Source organism: Balaenoptera ricei, chromosome 2, assembly GCF_028023285.1.
Source record: "Balaenoptera ricei isolate mBalRic1 chromosome 2, mBalRic1.hap2, whole genome shotgun sequence".
NCBI lineage: Eukaryota > Metazoa > Chordata > Mammalia > Artiodactyla > Balaenopteridae > Balaenoptera > Balaenoptera ricei.
The window spans coordinates 77149102-77174941 of NC_082640.1; the positions used below are offsets into that span (position 1 = coordinate 77149102).

General features: G+C 37.1%; 1 protein-coding gene across 6 annotated transcripts in view; it reads left to right on the plus strand.

The window, feature by feature from the left end:
• Positions 1–7321: 7321 nt before the first annotated feature.
• The window catches only part of SLTM (SAFB like transcription modulator), a 44811-nt gene continuing 26292 nt past the window's right edge, over positions 7322–25840 (plus strand). For 3 of the 6 annotated variants that reach the window (XM_059913172.1, XM_059913173.1, XM_059913175.1), the window contains exons 1-5: positions 7322–7602; positions 8550–8637; positions 19333–19397; positions 22066–22263; positions 23170–23217. In XM_059913172.1, coding sequence (XP_059769155.1) covers positions 7441–7602; positions 8550–8637; positions 19333–19397; positions 22066–22263; positions 23170–23217 — 561 coding nt within the window. In that variant the 5' untranslated portion in view covers positions 7322–7440. The remainder of the gene's footprint in view (positions 7603–8549; positions 8638–19332; positions 19398–22065; positions 22264–23169; positions 23218–25840) is intronic. The other 3 variants (XM_059913176.1, XM_059913177.1, XM_059913174.1) reach the window with 2 other exon arrangements.

A 25840-nucleotide genomic window follows, 5' to 3' on the forward strand; every position in this document is an offset into this window, starting at 1 on the left:
ACTTTTACCAATGGACAGATCATCCAAAATGAAAATAAATAAGGAAACACAAGATTTAAATGACTCATTAGATAAGATGGACTTAACTGATATTGCTAGGACATTCCATCCCAAAACAACAGAATACACTTTCTTCTCAAGTGATCATGGAACATTCTCCAGGATAGATCATACCTTGGGTCACAAATCAAGCCTTGGTAAATTTAAGAAAATTGAAATTGTATCAAGTATCTTTTCCAACCACAGTGCTATGAGACTAGATATCAATTACAGGGAAAAAAACTATAAAAATAAAAACACATGGAGGCTAAACAATATGCTACTAAATAACCAAGAGATCACTGAAGAAATCAAAGAGGAAATAAAAAAATACCTAGAAACAAATGACAATGAAAACACGATGATTCAAAACCTATGGGATGCAGCAAAAGCAGTTTGAAGAGGGAAGTTTATAGCAATACAATCCTACCTCAGGAAACAAGAAAAATCTCAAATAAACAACCTAATCTTACACCTAAAGCAATTAGAGAAGGAAGAAAAAAAAAAAACAAACCCCAAAGTTAGCAGAAGGAAAGAAGCCATAAAGATTAGACCAGAAATAAATGAAAAAGAAATGAAGGAAACAATAGCAAAGATCAATAAAACTAAAAGCTGGTTCCTTGAAAAGATAAACAAAATTGATAAATCATTAGCCAGACTTATCAAGAAAAAGAGGGAGAGGACTCAAATCAATAAAATTAGAAATGAAAAAGGTGAAGTAACAACTGACACTGCAGAAATACAAAGGAGCATGAGCGATTACTACAAGCAACTATATGCTAATAAAATGGAAAACCTGGAAGAAATGGACAAATTTTTAGAAAAGCACAACCTTATGAGACTGAACCAGGAAGAAATAGAAAATATAAACAGACCAATCACAAGCACTGAAATTGAAACTGTGATTAAAAATCTTCCAACAAACAAAAGCCCAGGACCAGATGGCTTCACAGGCGAATTCTATCAAACATTTAGAGAAGAGCTAACACCTATCCTTCTCAAACTCTTCCAAAATATAGCAGAGGGAGGAACACTCCCAAACTCATTCTACGAGGCCACCATCACCCTGATAACAAATCCAGACAAAGATGTCACAAAAAAAGAAAACTACAGGCCAATATCACTGATGAACATAGATGCAAAAATCCACAACAAAATACTAGCAAACAGAATCCAACAGCACATTAAGGATCATACACCATGATCAAGTGCGGTTTATCCCAGGAATGCAAGGATTCTTCAGTATACGCAAATCAATCAATGTGATACACCATATTAACAAATTCAAGGAGAAAAACCATATGATCATCTCAATAGATGCAGAAAAAGATTTCAACAAAATTCAACACCCATTTATGATAAAAACTCTCCAGAAAGTAAGCCTAGAGGGAACTTACTTCAACATAATAAAGGCCATATATGACAAACCCACAGCCAACATCGTTCTCAATGGTGAAAAACTGAAGCCATTTTCTCTAAGGTCAGGAACAAGACAAGGTTGCCCACTCTCACCACTATTATTCAACATAGTTTTGGAAGTTTTAGCCACAGCAATCAGAGAAGAAAAAGAAATAAAAGGAATCCAAATCAGAAAAGAAGAAGTAAAGCTGTCACTGTTTGCAGATAACATACTATACATAGAGAATCCTAAAGATGCTACCAGAGAACTACTAGAGCTAATTGATGAATTTGGTAAAGTAGCAGGATACAGAATTAATGCACAGAAGTCTCTTGCATTCCTATACACTAATGATGAAAAATCTGAAAGAGAAATTAAGGAAACACTCCCATTTACCATTGCAACAAAAAGAATAAAATACCTTGGAATAAACCTACCTAAGGCAACAAAAGACCTGTATGCAGAAAACTATAAGACACTGATGAAAGAAATTAAAGATGATACCAACAGATGGAGAGATATACCATGTTCTTGGATTGGAAGAATCAACATTGTGAAAATGACTCTACTACCCAAAGCGATCTGCAGATTCAATGCAATCTCTATCAAACTACCAATGGCATTTTTCACAGAACTAGAACAAAAAATTTCACGATTTGTATGGAAACACAAAAGACCCTGAACAGCCAAAGCAATCTTGAGAATGAAAACAGGAGCTGGAGGAATCAGGCTCCCAGACTGCAGCTTATATTACAAAGCTACAGTAACCAAGACAGTATGGTACTGGCACAAAAACAGAAATATAGATCAATGGAACAGGATAGAAAGCCCAGAGATAAACCCATGCACATATGGTCACCTTATCTTTGATAAACGAGGTAAGAATATACAATGGAGAAAACACAGCCTCTCCAATACGTGGTGCTGGGAAAACTGGACAGCTACATGTAAAAGAATGAAGTTAGAACACACCCTAAAACTATACACGAAAATTAACTCAAAACGGATTAAAGACCTAAATGTAAGGCCAGACACTATAAAATTCTTAGAGGAAAACATAGGCAGAACACTCTATGACATAAATCACAGCAAGATCCTTTTTGACCCACCTCCTAGAGAAATGGAAATAAAAACAAAAATAAACAAATGGGACCTAATAAAACTTAAAAGCTTTTGCACAGCAAGGAAACCATAAAGAAGACGAAAAGACAGCCCTCAGAATGGGAGAAAATATTTGCAAATGAAGCAACTGACAAAGGATTAATCTCTAAAACATACAAGGGCAGCTCATGCAGCTCAGTATCAAAAAAACAAACAACCCAATCCAAAAATGAGCAGGAGACCTAAATAGACATTTCTCCAAAGAAGATATACAGATGGACAACAAACACATGAAAGGATGCTCAACATCACTAATCATTAGAGAAATGCAAATCAAAACTACAATGAGGTATCATCTCACACCAGTCAGAATGGCCATCATCAAAAAATCTAGAAGCAATAAATGCTGGAGAGGGTGTGAAGAAATGGGAACCCTCATACACTGTTGGTGGGAATGTAAATTGATACAGCCACTATGGAGAACAGTATGGAGGGTCCTTTAAAAACTAAAAATAGAACTACCATACGACCCAGCAATCCCACTACTGGGCATATACCCTGAGAAAACCATAATTCAAAAAGGGACATGTACCAAAATGTTCATTGCAGCTCTATTTACAATAGCCAGGACATGGAATCAACCCAAGTGTCCACTGACAGATGAATGGATAAAGAAGACGTGGCACATATATTCAATGGAATGTTACTCAGCCATAAAAAGAAATGAAATTGAGTTATTTGTAGTGAGGTGGATGGACCTAGAGTCTGTCATACAGAGTGAAGTAAGTCAGAAAGAGAAAAACAAATACCGTACGCTTACACATATATATGGATATATGGAATGTAAAAAAAAAAAAAAAGGTTCTGATGAACCTAGGGTGAGGACAGGAATAAAGATGCAGACGCAGAGAATGGACTTGAGGACGTGGGGAGAGGGAAGGGTAAGCTGGGACGAAGTGAGAGAGTAGCATTGACATATATACATTACCAAATGTAAAATAGCTAGTGGGAAGCAGCTGCATAGCACAGGGAGATCAGCTCAGTACTTTGTGACCACCTACAGGGGTGGGATAGGGAGGGTGGGAGGGAGATGCAAGAGGGAGGGGATATGGGGATATATGTATACATATAGCTGATTCACTTTGTCATACAGCAGAAACTAACACAACACTGTAAAGCAATTATACTCCAATACCAATAAAGATGTGGAAAAAAAAAAAGTTATCATACATTCACCACCTATTCAGCACCCTGGACCCCCATGGAACCCTGGCAACCCTGATCTTTTTAACGTCTGTATAATTTTGTCCTTTTCAGAATGTAATATAAATCAGATGATATAATATGAAATCTTATTCAGAGTGGCTTCTTTACTTAGCCATATGCATTTAAGTTACTTCTGTGTCTTAAGTGGCTTGAAAGTTATTTTTTGTTATTATTAAATAGTATCTCATCATGTGGTTGTAGCACAGATTGGTTGCATACTTTCCTATTTTGAAAGTCATTTTGAACCTTTCTTGGTTTGGATGAACATGAATAAAGTTGATGTTAACATCTGAAAAAACAATAAAATATTGAGTGCAGAAATAATAAATGGCAAGAGGCTTTATACATAAAATATAAGTTATCAGTGGATATATGTATATGTATAATAGATTCACTTTTCTGTACACCTGAAACTAACACAACATTGTAAATCAACTATACTTCAATAAAAATTTTTTTTGGTCAATTTTCTAGCAGTGTTCTTGATGTAGAAATAAGTGCATCGTGTTTCTTCACCTAAATATATTTCACTAAAAGATGAAAACAGGAAAAAAATATTGTACTAAAAAAGATTCATTTAAACGTGGATTATTTAGATAATTCCAAAAAACAAGAATCATAGGTTAAATGACAAAATTAAATATCCTACACGTTAAAAGTGAAAAAATATATTGTGTCCATTTTATTTTTTCTCTTTTACAAAAAGTTAGATTTATGTGTGGGTTTTCCCCCAACTTAATTTGAATAACTTCAAACCTATAAAAAATTTAAACTGTATACAGTGCACAACCTTATGTGTTTCATCTAGATTTCCTAATTGTTAATTTTGCCTAATTTTGTCACATTTGTCTCCCCAATTATTAACCTCTTGCCACACTTATTTTATTGTAACTTATTGCCACATTTGTATGTTCTCTTTCTCTTTCTCATGCTGCACTCTCTGTCTCTCTTTCCCATTTGAAAGTAAATTGCAGACAGAATGACACTTCACTTCTAAGAACCTCAGCAAATATCTCCTAAGAACTAGGACATTCTACATAACCATGATATAACACTCCAGATATTTAACATTGGTACCATAACACAATCTAATACAAAGCCACATTTCCCAATTGCCTCAAATTTCCCAATTGTCCATTTAAGCCGCTTTTTCATTCTTTGATCCAGGTTCCAAACAACAGTCACACATAAAGTTTAGTTATCATATATCTGTATTCTAGAACTGCTCTACTACTTTTATTTTCATGATATAGTTGGAACCTCCATAGCTATGCATTCAACCATCCATGGATTCAACCAATTGTGGATCAAAAATATTCCCCCCAATTCCAGAAATTTCCAAAAGCAAAACTTGAATTTGCCACGTACTGGTAACTGTTTACATAGCACTTGCATCGTGTTTACAATTATTTACACAACACTTACATTTTATTTGGTATTATAAGTAATCTAGAGATGATTTTAAATATGCAGGAGGATGTACATAGGTAATATGCAAATGCTACACTGTTTTATATAAGGGACTTGAGCATCTGCAGATTTTGGTATCTGAGGGGTTCCTGGAACCAGTCCTGCACTGATACCAACAGACATCTGCACTGCTTTGTTTAAGAGTCCAGAGCAGTTTGTTGTTGTTGTTGTTGTTTTAGATATTACTTTTATTTATTTATTTGGTGGCACCGGGTCTTAGTTGCCCCTCACCAGCTCCTTAGTTGTGGCATGTGAACTCTTAGTTGCGGCATGCATGGGGGATCTAGTTCCCTGGCCAGGGATGGAACCCCGGGCCCCCTGCATTGGGAGCACGGAGTCTTAACCACTGTGCCACCAGGGAAGTCCCCAGAGCAGTTATTTTGTGCAGTGTCCTACAATTAGATTTGTCTGATTGTTTTCTCATGATGAGATTTAGGTTAAACATTCTTGGCAATTTGGCAGGTGATGTGTCCTCCGGTGCATCAGATCAGAAGGTACAGGTCTCCATTTTAAGATAACTCCATTACTAGATTTTTTTTAAAGAACAAAACTCATTCATTTTACATATAACATTAGCTTTGGGTTAATATAACCCCTCTTTACAAGTGTCCACAGAAGGTGGGAGCAGGGTGGAAAAGACACTGGCATGAGAACTGAGGTTTAGTGCCAGTTTGGTCAGTAACTAATTGTGGGATCCCTAGGTAAAAATCTTAAAATCTTCATCTATTAAAGAGAGAGACAGAGAGAGGAATGAGCCAGAAGATTTCTAAAGATCCTTTGCGTTCTAATATTCTATGGCTATGAATCAACTTGTAATAGAGGCAGAGGTGGGTTTGGGATCAGGAGACCAAATTTGAGCACCAGTTCAGCCACATACCAGCTATGTGAACACGGACAAGCCATTTAATCTCTCTAAGGCTTGCAGAGATTTACCTCAGAGAATGCAGAAAGATTAAGGGGTTATTGCATGTCAAAGTGCATTATAAACCATAAAAAAACTACCTACCTAACTGGCGGGTATTATTTTATAATATCCAGTTTTTCTCTTTTTGCTCTAATTAGTTAATGAGAAAAGCAACCTAAAGTGACACAGACCTCATCAAGTTTAAAACCAGGAAATGCCAGTAAGAGTTGCGTGTCATACTCTATTCATGGAATTTATAGAATAGTTGTATTCCATAAATGCTTATGCTTTGACGATTAATAATAGTGCCTAAAGTTACTCACTTGTACAGGCTAGTCCCGCCTAAAAGGATTGTCATTGTTTTTGGAATCCTAAATTTTGAGGGGGACAAAACAGTGAACACAGTATATGAGAACGGTAACGAGTACTTACAAACTAAATTCCTTATTCAGCAATCAATTTTGTGTTGAGCCATCAAGACCCCCGGAGAGGATGGCAAACTGAGGCCAGTGCAGAAGGGAAGTTGTCCTGCTTTTTCAGTGAGATGGGCAGCCCTAGAATAGACTAAGCCTCTTGAGCAAAGGCATGTTTTCCCGAGACGGCTAGTGGGACTTGTCACACACGCCAGCCCTACTATATTCTTATAACCCTTTATACTCTTTATATTAACCTCCCCAGAGTTTCTTTCCGGCCTTTGAACGGAACTCGGGGAACCTAGTTAGTTCGCGCACAGCGGCCACATTTTTTCGATTATTCAGCAGAACCGATAAAATATTTCCCTGGAAGAGGTTTAGGGCGCGCACACGCCCCTTGGTTTGTGTTGAGTGACGCGCGCACTATCTATGCCGAGAGTGCCTAGCGCACTGCTGTTGCTCAAGACTCGAGACACTTCCAGAAAATGGCTAACGAAGCGGTGGGGAACGGCGGCACGGCGGACGTTGGGGCTGCTGAACGCGCCTGACCTCCCAGTCCACGCAAGGTTGGGGGTGGGGGGGTCTCACCGCCCAGGTGGCAGCGGCCGGCCCCGCAGCGTGCGCTGGGCGCCATCCCCCGCCTCCCGCCAGTGCGCACGCGCGCCCCTCATCCGGGTGCTGGTTGAGGCTGCAGGTTGCGCCGGGGTGGCGGACGGGGGCGGGGCTAGTGGCTCATTGTGCGCAGCGCTGTGCGGCGCCGGCGGCCGGCGAGGCCTGAGTTGAAGTTGGAGCTGCTGCCGCCGCCCTGCAGATCACTCGCTGCCTAGGCAGCGCGCTGTTCTTCTAAAATGGCTGCCGCTACCGGTGCTGTGGCAGCCTCGGCCGCCTCAGGTCAGGCGGAAGGTAAAAAGATCACCGATCTGCGGGTCATCGATCTCAAGTCCGAGCTGAAACGGCGGAACCTGGACATCACCGGAGTCAAGACTGTGCTCGTTTCCCGACTCAAGCAGGTGAGGCCCGGCTAGGTCCGGGAAGGCGAGCTTAGGCCGCGCCTCGGAGCCCCCACTTCCGCCGCAGCCCCCGGCTGCTCGCAGCCGCCGGGGCCCGCGGGGCCGCGAGGTGGGGAGGCCCCGGGCGGCGCCCGCGCGCGCGGGAGGGCGAGGACCCTCTCGCGGCGCCCCCGCCCCCGCGCGCCGGGCCGGGCCTGCGAGGGGCCCGCGAGCCTCCCGGGACCGGCCGCCGCAGCCGAGCGCACTCCTGCCTCCCCCGGGACGTCCCTGCCAGGCTGCGGACGGCCGGCGCGGCCTCCCAAGGGCGATCGTGGAGACCCGGGAGGCGCTCGGTCCCCAGCCTTTAGCGATGGTGAGCGCGTGCATTTCTTGGCCTCGTAGGGACTGGTTACTTTGGTGACTTCTGCGAAGTTACCGTTTAATTGTGTCCAACCGTTTCCTCCCCATATTGGGGGTAATTGGTAGTGGGAGTTGATGGGTGGGTAAGAGAAAGGGTTTGTTTTCCGCTGGGTTTTCAGTTTTTGCAATAGCGCAATAATCTTTTTCTTCCCTGATTATCTTTCTGGTTTGAGTGAGCGTTGGAATTGTAGTAGAGGAGAAATAAGTTTGTACTATAGAAATTAGGAAAGCTCCTTTTAGTTCTTTACTTTCGTAGCTAGCAACTTTTCTGCAATCGAGAATATTTAGACTTTTGTTCAGTATGATAATATGAGTCAGTTAGTTTTCTCGACTGGGTAATATGTAAAACTTCATGTGATTTTGATACCTAATGATATTTCCTCCTGAAAGTTTCTCTCGTGTAGTTTAATTGCTCCTTTGTGAAGTTGGTTTATGAAATGACTGGCAATTCTAATGTCTTGAGGCTTGCTAATTTTTTTTTTTCATTTCGTTTTTTAAAATAAGTTTAGATAGACTGTGTAGCATATTAACTTCTCTTTCTAATGTAGGCTATTGAAGAGGAAGGAGGCGATCCAGATAATATTGAATTAACTGTTTCAACTGATACTCCAAACAAGAAACCAACCAAAGGCAAAGGTTGTTACGAGTTATAAACATATTTTAAAATATATTTTGGTTATATAACTTGCCTCTGCTCTTGTGCCACTTGCCCTGTTTATATAGTGCTACTCTTTGCTATTTCCCTCTGGCACTCTGCCTTGTTGGGTCAAGGAAGAAAAGTTACTGTTGCCAGGCTTTGGGTGACTAGTAGCCCTTAAGATTTGGCTGAAGCTGACCTGAAAGTGAGACCAGTTCTTTCTTGCTCCTGAAAAAATTACAAAGTCAAGTTTCATAATATTTCTTCCTTCATAGTGTGAAGACCTAAAGAATAAAATACGGTTTAATACGTGTCTACCTTGCCCCACAATTGGCAGAGTATTGATGGAATTCCTACCAAATCTTTCACCTTGGCTCCTTGCTGTTTTCTCTAGTATATTAAAATTTTATAACCTTTGTGTTTAGTATTTTGTTTGACTTGGTGAACTTAATTTGCATTTATGCCATTAAACATTCTAATTTTCAGTGAAATTCAAAAAGACCTTACCAATCATACTAACAAGGTAGGGGGAAAAAATCCATGACTAATTAGCTTAAAAATAAAAAGTTTTAAGTTATAGGGATATGTTAATGATTTTGATTTTGTAACTTTTAAAGTAGGCCAGAATATATTTCTACGGTATGGTGATTTAATGAATAGGTAAAGGTGGTTTTAAATGAACATTTTAACAATATAAATGGGACTTAGATATATTTAAAAGGTTCTGGTAAGTGAAATACTTACTTGAATAATTACGGATTTCTCTCCTGATAAGGACAGTGTCAGAGGGTGGGCATGATGTGGGTATCTGGATCCTGGTACCTACATACAAGTTCCATGCAGCTGCATTTTAAAAACCTAACACTCTTTACTGCTTTAAGTGATCCTAAATGGTACTCTCTGCTGTAGACCAGATTGATTGAACTAGAGTAAAATGGTTGAATGGATTAACCTTGAAAAGAAGGAAATAGTCAAGTTTGATCTTAAGCAATCTGCATGAGTATTGGGACCAGGCACATCTTGATGCCGTCTCACTGAGAGTTTTTGTAGGTTTGCAAGAGTGCCCTATTTGTGCCAAAGGAAATTGAAAAGGGCAAAGAAGCATTTTCTAGATGGGATGGGAATGGCAGAGATAGAAATGGTGTTTAGAGGAGTAACAAAGTTATCTTGAAGATCTGTGGCTTTTAATGTAATTCTTAACTCAGTGTATCACTTTGAGGGATACATTTCCCTGTGTTAGAGAAGCTTGTGTTGAGAAGCCTCTGCTGACAAACCCAGAGGCAATTTCAAAATGAGGAAGCGTAAAAAATTCAGAAATAAGTACATCAGGAATTAACCATGTTTCTTATTGTGATTTCTTATAATGATTTTGATTCATGTCATTTATTTAGCATATTATGGTAGGTTGATAGTTGTTATGTATTAATCATAGTCCCAGATTATTTAAGCTGATTACTGATTTTAGCATGTAAAGTAAATCTCATTTGATTTATTCATTCTCACCTATTTTTGATTTCTCTGTGTATCCCTTTCTTTTTCAGTCATTAGGAACTTCACTCATCCTACCTTTAGCAATAAATTCAGCAATATACCATTTTAAGAAGTTTTTCAGTATACATATGTATATGTGTATGTATGTATGTGTGTGTATATATATATAATAAGTATGTTAATTTTTTCCTCTTATATGGATTATAAGGATACTTGAAATTGAATTTTTCCATAACTCTGATGTTAAGGTATCTTGTAGTATTTAGTCAGGAGTCGTAACATTAATTGCCTGTCTGCAGCACACTACAACTGAGTACTTCATGAGACTCATTCTGGGACATATGTGATAAATAGCTCTTGTCTCCTTGAGTTCCATTTATCATTGTTCTGAAAATCCTGTGAATGAGAAAGAACATAATGTAAATCCCAAACTAAGAACCTAGTTTGAATTAATTTACAGTTAAGATGCTTATAAGTAAGATTATTTTAAATTTTAAATTAAGTTTAAAAATAATTTTTAGACATCAAATTTGAATAAGGAAACTTTTAAAAATAATAATTAACAGATTTTTAAAACTAAGGATTCAAGAAATTAAATAGTATTGTAATATGATGTTCTTTTTGTCACATCTTATTTCACTTGACAGTATCTATCTTGAAAGTAATTGCATCTTGGTCATACTACTTTTCCTTCAATGGGTATACTTCCTTTTTGTAAAATTGGAAAATTTACTAGACCATCTGTAAGGGTCTCTTAATTCTGAAATTTAATAATTATATGTAGCTAGGAGCCAGAAGAAAAATTCTTTTTTTAGCTAAAATAGATGTATAAGGAAGGAACAGGAAAACTCCTAGGTCCTTAGTCAGCATGGATATCTTTAGCTGGGAATACTAGAAAAAGGATAAGAATAAAGAAAGGGATTACTTAGAGGCAGTCAGGTAGACAACAGCAAGACCCCACGTTTAACAGCTTGTTAGGCAAAATAAATAATTCTTATGATGATGTGGCTTAATGTAGCAATAAAATTAAATGATGTTGAATGATAAGGCAAGAGAAGCTTCATGGGTCTTGAAAAGTTACTTAGGTGAAATATTAAGTTTGTTCTCTTATAAGTGCAGGGTCACTATTTCTCAAACAATTTTTTTGTGTTAAAATGATTATGTTTTGACAGATTAGAGGAAAAGGAGTCTGCATTCTTAAATATATTGTAGAATATTTTTTAAAATGCTGTTATTACAAGCACAAACTCACAAACTTGTAACAAATGTTGATAATGTTATAGCGGGTCCTAATATTTATGGTTAACATATTTGTAAAATCTATTTGCATAGAGTTAGTGGGGTGAAGTTTTAAGCTTAGATTGGTTCTCACTTCTGAGTCTTTTCACATTCTCTTTGCTATGAAATTTTTAATAAGTAACCTAGAAGAGCGCTTCACCAGTGAGAGTTACTGTCATTATTTGGGTGTGTGTTAAGAAAGCGGTTAAACAGGTAGAGCTAACTCCTCATTAGTTTCTTTTAGAAATTATAGATGTAAACTTTCTTTTGGTTCACCTGTAAACAGCATATCATTCTTTTGGATATTCAGCCTTTCGAGTCACCTCTAAACTTCAGCAAAAGTTACTTTAAGTAGTTAATCAGTGCAATATTCAGAAGTATATGTGATCAGTACTTACCGAATTGAAACTCACTTAACAATACTTGCAGGTTTAAAAAAGATTCAAACTGCTATATAAAATCTGTTTTGTTTGCACTGTAGAAACAAGTATATTTTTGGGTTACAGATTTATCCAAACATAATGCCTGATTATGTGTGGAAAGTACTACACTCAGTATAATTAATTACATGTTTACTGTGTAAAGCTTTCTAAAATTTGTATGCCAAATAAGAATATAGTAATCAACCACATAAAATGAATTTCATGTAATTTAGTATCATAGTGCACTGTAATGCTTGCTTTTTTTTTTAAACTGTTGTGTGTTTGGATGTTAAGGAAACTTTAATCAGAACTGTGGCATTGAGAAGCATTTTGGGGACAAAATTGTCATAAATCTTTTTTGGGTACCCACTGGGCTAGAAGCTTTGTGGGGGTGAGGACATAGTCTTTTATTTACATTAGTCTCTGTAATGCCTGCATATTGCTTGGCACATAACAGGTTTGTTGAATGAATACTGAGGGCCATATGATGACTTTCTTAACAACTGCTTTTAAAAATATTTCTTTTGGTGGTTATTTTAATTGCATATTTTTTTGTAGGCAGCAGTCTATCAGAGATTAATAGTCTTTACTATTTTCCAAACAGTTTTTCTTTTTAAGGTGCTTTACTCAACAGCACTAGTGGCTTCTCCTTAAACACTTGATTGTGAAATGTACTTACTTTTAGAGTACGTGAATCATGGCACTCGCCTTTTTATCACTCACCAAGTTGTTGCTGTGTTGGAAAGCCTCATAACTTTTGCTGGAATATTGTCCAACCTCAGAAGTTGTGTATGTCATTTTCATTTCACAAAATCAGGCCCTTTTACCTCAGCCATTAAAGCCTGCAATTGACTTATGCAGTTGTATATGGTGGATTATGTTTATCATCAAAGCACTTTTGTACTTTTTTCAGCTATTTTATTGTGTCAAATATGGTGTGTGTCAAGGATCCTGGTGGGGAGATAGATAAAATTTTCTAGTACTTTATGACAGTGTCTTTCTCCCATGTCATTCATCTCCTAGGCATTTTGAATTAAGGACAGAAGACTTCACACTTTTTCTTCTCTTTCATGAACTCATGTAAAATAAAGTGAGAATTGTCCAGGAATTAGAGGAAAAAGCAATCATTATTATCAGTTGGTGGCATCAGAGATGACTTTAATGAAGAGACTGAACAATGGCTTAGGGTTTAAGGCTGAAGTTTACTGATGTATTTAATCACCTATAAGATAGTTCTCACACATTACAATAAAAGGGCCTCGGTGTGGTGCAATTCCGGGAGTTAACCATTCACACCATAAACTCCACAGCCCGAGTTAGCCTTATGTGGCAGTTCTGGTAACCTGGAATAGTTTGTATTATGGCTTTACAGAATTGTTTTCCAGATTATAAAAGTGAAATGTTTTCATTTTAAAAATTAGATAATCCAGAAAAGTACAAAAAAGTGAAAATTGCCCGTAATTCCACCACTCGGATTTTATCACAGATAACATGATCTAAGGTATATATGTACATGTGCATGTACTCATAGGAGGTTTATGTTTAAGGATTTTTTTTTTTTTTTTTTTACCTTATCGAGAATTAATACCGGTTCATACCTACTCAAGGTGTTTTGTTGAAGGTAGGTAGAATTTAAATTTTTTCTAGTCTGGAGAATCTGAAAACAGTAACCTTGTATGTTCTTCTCACTCCAACTTCTTTAGTTATGCTCAGTCTGCTCTACATTAGAGTCGTTTGAGTTTTTTTTTTTTTTAATTAATTAATTAATTATTTATTTATTTATTTGGCTGTGTTGGGTCTTCGTTTCTGTGCGAGGGCTTTCTCTAGTTGTGGCAAGTGGGGGCCACTCTTCATCGCGGTGCGCAGGCCTCTTGCTATCGCGGCCTCTCTTGTTGCGGAGCACAGGCTCCAGACACGCAGGCTCAGTAGTTGTGGCTCACGGGCCTAGTCGCTCCGCGGCATGTGGGATCTTCCCAGACCAGGGCTCGAACCCGTGTCCCCTGCATTAGCAGGCAGACTCTCAACCACTGCGCCACCAGGGAAGCCCCTCATTTGAGTTTTTAAAAATACAGATACCAGGCTCCTGCCCCCCAGAGAGTTGGTTTTGGTTACTCTGTTGGGGGCCCAGGAATCAGTATTTTCTAAAAGTTCCCCAGGTGATTCTCATGCAGCTTGGGTTAAGAACCACTGGCTGCTCTAGATTACAGCTTGAAACTTAGCATCATTTTCATTCATCTCTTTCCGCCTGTCAGTTTGCAATTAGTTCTGTTACAGTTTTCAAAAAACTTTCACATTGCTTTATTTGATGCTCACAGCAATGCTGAGTTAAGCAGTGCTATTTTCTTTTTATTGATAGGATAGAAAAGTCATCCGTTAAGAACTCAGTTACATTCTTGCTGCCTTTTAAAATCTTGTGCAGACGCTCGCAAGTGTGTGTGGATGTTCAGTTTGGTTGTCTTTAGATGACAAAGTTAAGAGATTTTAAAAAATGTACGTTTGGTGTTTTCCAGATTTATTTTATTATAATGAGTATGAATTATCTTTATGGTAGATTTTTAAAAAATAATAAAATGACCTATTGGATGACTGCTATGTTTAAGACAGTGTGCAAAGCCTTTTAGAAAACTGATTTCATTAGTGAAATACCACTTTAATAGAAGAGAGACTAAAACACATATGCAAATGGTTAACACAAGGCATAGTACATGATTATTTTAAGATTTCATACAGTTGAGGAGAGGTTGTTGCTGGAAACATCAGTGTTGTTCAGTTTGGCCTGGTCTCTGAGTCTTCCCCCATCTTATCCAACAGAAATTTTATGACTGAACATTTTCTACGTTTCATAGCTTCTGTAAACGTTTAGGGGAAAAATTACTCAGCCACAAAATTTTTTTGGCAAAATTACTTTAAAATCTACTTGTTAAGTGGATTTTTTGTTTCGTTTTGTTTCTGGAGGTATTTCTGAACTTGAAAAGGAAAATTACCAAACCTTGTAAGGACCAGTTTGCCTTTGAAGGAGAAAACCAAATTGCCATCCAGAATTCTTTATTGTTAATTCTGAAATACAAACATTCTGAAAATGAAGTTTTTTCTTAAGTTTGGTGGCAAAAGTGAGGCTACTTATAGTCTTGATTTATCCTAATTGATGTTAATATTCGTATATTTCATTGCACAAATGTTTCTGTGATTGATTGAGAGAAACTGTTCCAGAAGCCACTGGGAGGTTTAAATTTACAAATGGTATATACACTATTGTACTCTCTTAAAATCTGACAGTTCTGAAACATGTCTGGTCCCAGCGGTTTCACTAAGGATTTGTGGACCCATACAAACAATGTTGCATAATTAAGGAGGTGTTCTAGTGTCATCTTCCTTTGGTGTATACATTTTTACTTTACCATTTTACTTTTGACTCTAAAATCATGCAGTGAAATTTCAAAATAACTATGTTACTACTATGATAGTTTGAGATGTGGTAAGTAATTTTGCTTCCATTTTTTAATTTTGCTATTCAAACTATCTTTACTACTCAATTTATTTTCTAGTTTTGTTCCTCAAAGCATTAAAGTTAGGCTTCCGACTACATTGCACTTTCAGTTAGCTTCTTCATCCTGGTGGTGCTACTTTGCTTTTGGACCAGTTCCCATTTCTGTGGTATATGCCAGATTCCCTGAAGGACAAAAGATTCATTTATTAGTTTGTTGTAGGAGCTTTCATAGCACAGCCTTAAATGGGATATGGGGTATAAACGATTACTGACTGTACAAAAATGGGCCTAAGCTGGTGGTTCTTGTTGAATTAAGTGGGATTTGATTTTGCTTTTAAGTTATTTCTTATCTGTGACATCATAAAAGTTAGGAATCTGTAGATGTACTTTGTAACCTCGTTAAAGTTGGAGTTTACAGTCCTTACTGACAGGATGGGGTTGCACATGATGCTACTTTGACTGGCGTGTCACGTCTTACCTTTGTCCCAGTGAGGGCTGATAGAAATTCTGAATAGAAATCCAGACCTTGTTTACTGCCAGCATGCAGCCTAGAACCTACACCATTATCAGTCAGGATATATATAATGCTTGAGTATCTACTTATTATATAGCATTGTACTAGGTTCTGGGCTGGATGATGAACATCATAGCTTTTTAAGATGTGAATTATTTTTGTATGGTGGAGGGGTGATACTTTTTTTCATAAAGGAAGAAATTACAGTATAGTTTCTAATTCATCATGTGTAAACAAGTGCAGAGTTACAGATCATGAGAGGAGTCAAAAACTAGTGTGTGAAATGTCAGTTTTCTTAAATATTATGTACCTATCAGGTTATTATTAAAGTTTCATCACTGTATGTTTGAAAATCTCATCCTTGTGGTTTTTATGTTTACAAGCTTATGACACATTGTGTCCAGTGTTTTCATGTGATACAGCTGTTAAAAACAATAAGGGATAGCAAACTTGGAGCTTTTTGTGTACCTCTGCCTCTTGTTGCCTGTTTGTCATGGGGCAAGTTACGTAATCTCTGTGACGCTCACATTTTAAAATTTTATGGATGTGGCTTGTGGAGCCTGTGTTCATGCTAAAAGAGATAACATTTTTAACGACTGGCACATTGTAGCTACTTGAACATCAATGGTTTTGTGGTTTTTGAGGAGTGGGAATAGGCCTGGGATTAAACTGAAGCACTACCCTTACTAACTTTGTCATCTGATTAACTTTTCAGCATTAGTTTCCTATTTTGTAAAATGGGGCTAGTTAAGAGGATAAAATAAATGCATTAATACATATGAAGCATTTATCCTAGTGTCTGCACTGTGGAAGCTGCTTAAGCAGTGGTAGTGACTGCTGTTGTTGTTTTGGTTGATGTAGTGTAATTTGGTTTTCGTTTAAGTAAACTAAGGCAAGTGAAACTCACCATGGAGTGTGCATAGTATATGTAGCTTGTCATTATGCTGAGGGCTGCCATTTCAAAGATGGTATCTTTAAATTGAGTTCATTAACCACTGCTTACTAGAATAATGTCTTTTAAGTAGGTCATAGTAAGATGAAGTGGAAAGAATTTAAGACTGGAAATGAGAAGCCTTGGCTTCCAGTTCTGACAATGCCATTTACTAGCTTTGGGCAAGCTGTGTAACCTCGGGTTCATTTTCTCTTTTGTAAAATCGTGATTACCAGCCCTATGTACCATGGGGTGATAGGAAAAATCAGTTGACCTTTTTTTTTAAGTGCTTTGCAGCACTTCCTGGTGGCGCAATGGTTAAGAATCCGCCTGCCAATGCAGGGGGCACGCGTTTGAACCCTGGTCTGGGAAGATCCCCCATACTGCGGAGCAGCTAAGCCCGTGTGCCACAGCTACTGAGCCTGTGCTCTAGAGCATGTGAGCCACAACTACTGAAGCCTGCACGCCTAGAGCCCGTGCTCCGCAACAAGAGAAGCCACTGCAGTGAGAAGCCCGCGCGCTGCAACTAAGAGTAGCCCCCGCTCACCACAACTAGAGAAAGCCTGCGCACAGCAACAAGACCCAATGCAGCCAAAAATAAAATATAATAAAATAAATTTAAAAAAATAAAGCGCTTTGCAAATTGTAAAGCATTTTATATTTGTAAAGAGTAAATGGTATTTGCAAATGATCTGAAGGAGTTCACCCAAAAGCTCGATACTCTGTAGGTTATTTGGTGGTGTATGTGTTGGGGGGTGGATTCCTATAGTTTTATTTTATTTATTTAATTTATTTTTGGCTGCGTTGGGTCTTAGTCGCGGCACGCAGGATCTTCGTTGAGCCCTGCGGGCTCTTCGTTGTGGTGCGCGGGCTTCAGGGCCATGGGGTCTGTAGTTGTGGTGCATGGGCTGTGTAGTTTGTGACACGTGGGCTCTAGTTGAGGTGCGCCAACTCAGTAGTTGTGGCATGTGGGCTTAGTTGCCCCGTGGCGTGTGGGGTCTTACTTCCCCGACCAGGGGTCGAACCCTCGTCCCCTGCATTAGAAGGCAGATTCTTTACCACTGGACCACTAGGAAGTCCCAATCCTATAGTTTTAAAAAGCTTGTTTCTTCTCAAAGGTAGCATCTTTAAAGTTTTTATATTATGGAACTTTCTCTAAACGTGATAAAACAATTTAGTGAGCTCTTTCTCACCTGATACTGTTTTCTTTTGTAAGGAAGGAACAGCTCTCTTGTTGCCCTTACAGTAACTTCTAATTTGTATTTTCTCTAAAATACAAATGCCACTAAGCTCCACATTTTGTTTCTCTTTTGATTCACACAAGCCCTCAGTGGATAAAAGAAAACTCTTTACTCTTAATCTTTTCACATATTTGGAAAGGACCAGTATCTTGTTTCACTTTTTATCTCTCATTCATGGAAAGGATTTCAGATTGGGAGTAGATGGAAGATAGGAGCTGGTGAGGAGACATGGGAAAGGGAGGCATCCTCACTTTTTTTTACAGTTACCTCACAGCGAAACCCTCTACTCTGGGGGTCATGGAAGCTTGAGACATGGCAACTCCTGTTTTACGCAAAGGAAAGGTTGATTAGTTAGCCTCAGGAAAGAACATTCATTAACATCTCAAAATAAATAAAAATTTAAAAATTTAATAGTAAAATTTTAGCAGCTGTGAATTTTTTTTTTTTTTTTTTACAGCATTTCTGATACATTATGGGTTATTTAATTAGTAGATTTTTGTGGACTAGCTTGAAAACACAAACTTTTAGCTTTGGCTCTGTGGAAAACTTTTTTTTTCTGATGTGGAAAACATTTTTAAAATTCCAACCACCAGTTTGCAAAGGTTTGAAGATGAGGGCTGCGTCAGGGAGGCCTGTAGTCTATCTAGAAGCTCTTAACAGTTTTTGGTCTGAAGTAATTTCTACTTGCCTTAAATCAGTTAAATCAGTCATTATGTTAAGCGCCCAGTGCTATTTATATTTAGGCCTTTGGAGAAACACAAAATAAGCATAAAAGCAGTCACTGTACTTAAGGTATTTTTTTAAATGGTGAAGCAAGATGTGCTTGAGAGTACAAGGCAATATATAATCAGCTGATGGATTGTGAGGTGTCAAGTGTGAGAATTTTATTTTAGAGAAAGCTTGTTGACAAGGAGAACTTAGGGATGGCTTTATGGGGGATATGAGTCTTGAATTTAGCTATCAGATGTCTGGTCATGTATACAAATAGTAGAGAACTGTTGAAAGGTGCTGCTACTTCTGGGAGAATTGGAGGTAGAGAATTTGAGTGGTGTAAAAAATGTATCTCATATGTCAAGTCAGTTAAGATGATGGATTCATATGTAGGATTAATTGTACAGTTTATTTTAGTGAAATGAAACAGCATGACATTGTTAATAAAGCTTTTTTTTGTTTGGGACAGCTGTGGCCAGGTGGTTTATAAGCAGTTGGCATTAGCTTTGTCCGATGATTTGGGAGTGGAGAGTGGTACCTCGGGGTAAACTTCTCTGAATGTTTTTTGCTTTTAAAGTAATAAAATATTGGTTGTTAGCCCATTTTCCTTCTTTCGCAGGTAAAAAACAGGAAGCAGATGAGTTGAGTGGAGATGCTTCTGTGGAAGATGATGCTTTTGTCAAGGTAAAGTGTTAATTACACAGGTTAAGATGTTTATTTTGAGCCTAGCATTTTGCATGATGAATTCATGCATTTTACTTGAACAATAGACACTGAAATATGTAGGTAAAATAATGATAGAGACTTATATCAATATTGTCTTAGACTTATATATAATATTGTCAATCTTATTAATTCTCATAGTTGAGAAATATAATAAATAACATTATCTTTAGTTAAATGAGACAAAGCAAAAAATGTTTGAGCCTTTAAGTAGAAATCTGAGACATAGGGGCCAGAGGAACAGCTACAGGACAATTGTTGTCTTAGTTCCTGGACAAGGTACTGTCCATCGCATTAGCTTTCGTGTATAACAAACAGAACTTAGAATAATGTAGTCCCTAAAATGGAGAAAGTTGCTGATGTGTTGCTACTTGGTGAAGATCAGATTAAGAAATTTGTTTTGCCCTTTAAAGATAAGCCAGGTCTTTATTGGCTAAAAAAGAATGTATTTTAAAACTGACCAACCAGAAATATGAAGTATTTTAATTTTAATTGAGGTTGTGGCAGTTCTACATTCTGTTATTTTTAATCGTAGTTAGATTTTTTTTTGCTTGTTTTCATTTTAATGAAGTGTGATCCGCTATTTACTGATCATTAGATCTTAGGTAGTGTGGCATTTGTAGGAATTTTTTAATGAGCATAGTTCCTCTTAAATTAGGTACATTTACACCCCATGTATTTCCGTTTTCTGTGTACAGTTAGGCCATATTGCCGTAACATCTTGGGATGTCTGTGTGCTCCACCATGAAGCCAGCTCATGTCAGTTCACCCACCCATCTCTCCTGTGGTCTAGCTCTCTACCCTGCCTACGTTATACACACACAAGCCACACAGCACCGTGCGTCTCAACGCTTTGTATCTTACACTTTGAGGGCAGGCACAGAGAGAAAGAGATGTTTGGTTGAGGAGTTAGCCCTGCAGTCAGATAGTTTAGGAAATGTTTGCTCAGGGATCCATTAAAATTGATGATTGCATGTCTGTAACCAGCTTTCGTTTGAGCATTTAAGAACTCTTCAGTCTTTGTATTCTTTTATACTTGTGGTATATCTTCCATTAGGTTTGTTCCTTTGCTCTTCTCTAGTTATCTTCACTAGTGAGTGCATGATTAAGCCAAAATTATCCATAACCTGGAAAAGCATTGTGACTTAGTAAAAACCCTTTTAGTTTTCACATTTCTAACTTCCTTTCAGCTCTTCAATTCATAAAAATATTTCAGTTGTTTGAAACATTACAAGATGTAATATTGCTGTCTCTTATATGTACTGCAAAGGATGCCTTTGTGTAATTATTAAATGAACCTGGTCTCATAATGTCTAGAAGAACAAAAGAGCTTTAAAAAAAATCCTATTTAAATATATCTTCACTCTCTTTATATTTCTTTTTCCCTTTGGAAGTATCCGCGTATGTGATGAATTTGATAGAAATTAAGTGAATATGCTTTCCCTGTTTCTCAGAGTTGGTAATTTTGGAATTTATACAGTAGTGGTGGGTAGATATCACCTATTGCTTAGATATGTGAATACTATAGGAATTACTTCTACTTATTGGTGAGGAGAATGGTCAAAGTTGGCACTTCAGAGTAGATGAAGTTCCCTCAGTGACTTCCCTTGTGATTTTCTTTTGTTTTGTACCTATTCTTCTACCATCATATAACCAACCACCTACTCCATTCTCAATCCCCTACGTTCCTCCACCCATAGGTAGTGAAGTTGGTTAAACCTCTGTCCCAGAGACGCCCTGCTCCCCAAGCACTCCATATTCCAAAACAATCGTATTTCTTCTCGGTGCCCACCAGAAATTTCAATTCACTCATTGCAGTTCAGCTATGAATGATTAATAGTTATACCCGTGCACTTTTCCCCTTTTAACCCAGAAACTTTTTGTTAAATCTGCTAGATGTACCATGAGAATAGGAAAGGAGGAAGGAATGTTCATTGCTTTCAGCCCTTTCTCTGCAGTTAATCAAAGAGGGAACTAGGCAGATTGCTGCTTTTCTTTGTTTCTACTGAGGTACCCTTGTATCCTTAAACTTTGAAGGGCAAACAGATATTCTTTCACAGAGGCAATCCCAACCTATGTTCCCCTGCTTAATCGGCTTTGTGGCATAGTGGTAGATTTCAAAGCTAATACATTTAGATTAATTATTTGCATATTTTCTAAGAACAGACATTGGTGTAACAGTTGGGATTCCTTATTATTAATTAGAAATAAACTTTATATTATCATATGTAAGATTTCCGTGGTCTTTGAAGTTAAATCAAACTGTGACATGTGGAGAAAAGAAGTCATTTCTTTGAAGCCATGTCTTAAAGGACAGCTCGGACAAGTATGTGATTTGGTAAATATTAAACAACTGGAACTTGAGAGCAATCCAGTTAGTGGTGTATGTATTTCAGTGTAAGAGATTTGGGAACTCTGATGCATAGTTTAATGACGTTGGTAGTAGACCCCCTCTATTTTTAAAGACACAGTTAGTGTGTCCTATAAAATGATTGAACTTTGACTTTGGGAATAATGTCAAAATATGATAAAAGTGAAAACATTTAGAGATGTAAATTACCAAAAAGGTTTGGTGGATAGCCTATAGTACTTTGCCTCGAGTTGTACCAAATTTTCTTACCATTAAAAGGACTGTGAATTGGAGCATCAAGAGGCACACGAACAAGATGGAAATGACGAACTAAAGGACTCTGAAGAATCTGGTGAAAATGAAGACGAAAATGTGCATTCAAAGGAGTTACTTTCTGCAGAAGAGAACAAGAGAGCTCATGAATTAATAGAGGCAGAAGCAATAGAAGATATAGAAAAAGAGGACATCGAAAGTCAGGTCTTTAGCCAGTTTTTTTTAAAACGTGACACAGTTAAATTAAGTACTAAATAATAAAAAATATTTTTCTAGTTCAATGTGAAAGTCACAGAACTTTCAAAAAATATATTTTTAAAGTTATTTATAAATCACCCAGACTCCTACCATCTAAGATGACCCTTTTATTTTTGCTTATTATCTTCCACATATGTATATATTTTTACCTAGTAGTTATCATGCCATAAGTTGCTATCCTATATAATATTTTCACATAACATATCATAATGACTTCATAATTCTTGTGTTACACCACAATTTATTAGACTGTTTTCTATGTGTCTAATAGCTACTCCTTTAATTTGGGATATTTAAGTTTTAAGTTGTTTACTACCCTGCTGTGAATGAGTGTACCAATCTAACTCTGACCTTGCTAACATTATAAGGTGGTAGTTTTGGTTTGTTTTGTTTTTACTACTTTAGTACATATAAAAGACTAATTTGCATTTATTTGGTTATTATCAATGGTGGGGAAATTACTTATGAAGGTTTAACTTAAAAGCATATAATTTTTAAATCTTTTCTTTGAATGAAATAGATCATTTGTCCTGCTTTGAAGTATGTTAGTACATCTTAAGAAAATCAAGGGATTAGGGGGTCAGTATTCATGCCTAGAACACTTCGTTCTACCTAGCCTAATAAATGAAGGGCTCATGAAGGACATTTTTCAAATTCTTTTATCAATGTGACTAAGCGTTTCTGTTGGCATAAAAAATACAGCCTGAATTATTAAGCATTGACTTAGGACCCATGGTATCCATAGACCCTGCACAGAACACGAGGCAAGTGATAATCGGGTGTAGCATAAAAGCATTCTCATGTTACCCAGATATTTTGTAAAGCAAAGCTATTGTATACCCTTTTACTTAGGAAATTGAAGCTCAAGAAGGTGAAGATGATACCTTTCTAACAGCCCAAGTAAGTTTACATTTAGTCCTATGAATTTGATATTGTGGGTGGAAGGGCTTGGAAAAGGAATCTTATTTTGACTTCATAATTCTTTAATTCATAAAATTGCCTTAAATTTAATACTGAGTTACTTATGTGGTATATACAAAATACTTTAAAGTGGCAGCTGAAATTTCTGTTGCCATAGAGGTAATTGGAAGTTATTACAACAAGGTTCCTACCATTTTCAAAATAAAAATAAAAACAGTCTATCCTTTGTATAAAACATGACTCTAGTTACCAGTCTTTTGGGAAGCCTTCACACTCCTTGATTTTTTTTGGTCACTTTGATATAAAATAAATCATTTAAAAGTACTAATATCCTTTTCAAGGCTTTAAAATTTTGTTAATTTAACACTCCTAGGATGGGCATAGTATAAAAATGATAAAAATCTCTGTTCAATTAATTTACTTGGGGTATGTATGTATGTATGTGTATGTGTGTATAGAAAATGACAACTCTTCTATTCTGTATTAGATTTTGTTTTTGGTATAGGTGATACGCATAGTGTACATTTTAAAGTATGACGTACAAATGCTGTAAACACATTTATAGCTCAATTTCTCTACCAAAAAATTATCCTTTGTCTTTTTCTCATATCTGTACTCAAGAATACCTTGTTCATGTACCCTCTTTAAATAGTATACTTTCAAATAGAGATAAGGATTCCCTCTGTTGACTAGATTTAGAAAAAATAGTGATCCAGCTGTGTTATTTCCTCACTCTAATATTTACTGGAAGAGTATATAATGGGGTGTATATTCATAGACTGCTTAGCTGATTGCCTCTGGTCATGCCTTCTTTCCTGCAGCTCTCTTGCCTTTGAAATGCTGGTGAGGCTATATATTGGCTCTCTGTGTTTATTACAATGGGGGAGAAATTGCATTTCTGGGAGAAATGTTTTTGGTAATTTGGAATATTCAGGAAGGAAATATTAGGACTCTGAAAGTCTGTAGACTTGTCCCCCATACTATCCTCAGGTACATTCATTTCTGAATGATGAAAAGTAGATGAGGAAGATCAACTCCCAAATTGGAGGAATACCTTCTCTAGATTACTAATTTGCAAAAAGGTAAAGTTGAACTCTTCATATTCTTTGGCAACGAGTTTTTAAATTTTCATCAAGGGCCTCTCTTACAGTTGCACAGGTTGTGAGTGTGTGAAAGCATCACACTGAGGGTCCCCATTCTCATAATAGATTATACATTTATTGTAGAAATTTAACAGATAGAAGTATCTTAAGGAATGAGTGCCTCTTTCTAATTTTTGCAAATGTTTATGGGCTAGATTTCGCCTTGCTCCCATTCCATCCAGAGAATGAAATAACACATATACTTCTCATCAAGGGGCAAGTTTTGCCTTATCATATCAAAAGGGAGGATACATCTTCAGAGAAGTTTTAAGTAAAATGACCTTTTTCCTCTTCCCAAATGATGTATAGTGGAATATCTAGAAATATATATGAATGTATCTGAGTTCCATCATGATCTGATGCTTCTAAACATGACTAATGAATGTATTGTCTTACTACGTGTGTTAAGGAATACTGCATAGAGTGTACCCATCACACAGCTTCTGCTGTTATCAATTCATGGGCAGTATTATTTCATCTATACCTCTGTTCACTTCCCCTTTTCTGCATTATTTTGAAACAAATTCCAGACATTGTATTTCACTTTAAAAATTTCAGTATGTAAAAATTTAAAAATTTCAGAACTCTTTTATTTTTTACATTATTACTCCTAAAACACGATTTTTAATATCTTCAAATACTCAGTTGTCCAAAATTTTTTTAAAAACAGGTTTTATTTGAATCCAGATACAAATAAGATTGAGACATTGTGATTGATTGAAATGTCTTTTAGGCCTCTTTTAATCTATAGGTTTTCTCTCCATCTTTTTTCCCCTACTATCTTATTTGTTAAAGAAATTGAGTTGTTTATCCTATAGAACAAGAGTTGGCAAAGTTTTTCTTAAAAGGCCAGGTAGAAAAGGCCATTAGCCATTGTGGGCCATATGGTCTGTCACAACTATCCAACTCTGCCATTGTAGTGTGAAAGCAGCCACAGACATTAGGTAAATGAATGGAGATGGCTGTTTCAATAAAAATATTTACAAAAAGAGCATCTAGCATAGTTTGACAAGTCATAGAGCTTCCAAAGTCTATATTTTGCTGATTACATTCCTATGGTTTTGTTCAACATGTTCCTCTGTTTACTGTATTTCCTGTAAATTGGTAAGTTGGTTATAGGATCCAGAGGTTTACTACCTGATTCCTGCGCCCCCATCTCCATCCCCCCAAGACATACAACTAATTCCCAGGTAGTGTTGTATTCTTCTATTTGGATACACATAATGTTTGACTATCTTCTTGGTGATGGTACCAATCATTGATGATCCACACTGCACTGATTGTTTAGGGAGATCACAGTGGTGATATTCTAATTCTGTCATGTTTTTCTTTGTTAGCTGGAATGTTCCTTGGAAAGAGAAACTTCTCCTCACCTGCTATTTGGTTACCCCGTGGTACCATTTACAAAGAAAGGCGGGATATATGTTTGATTATTTTTCTTTTATTTACCAATTTTCAAA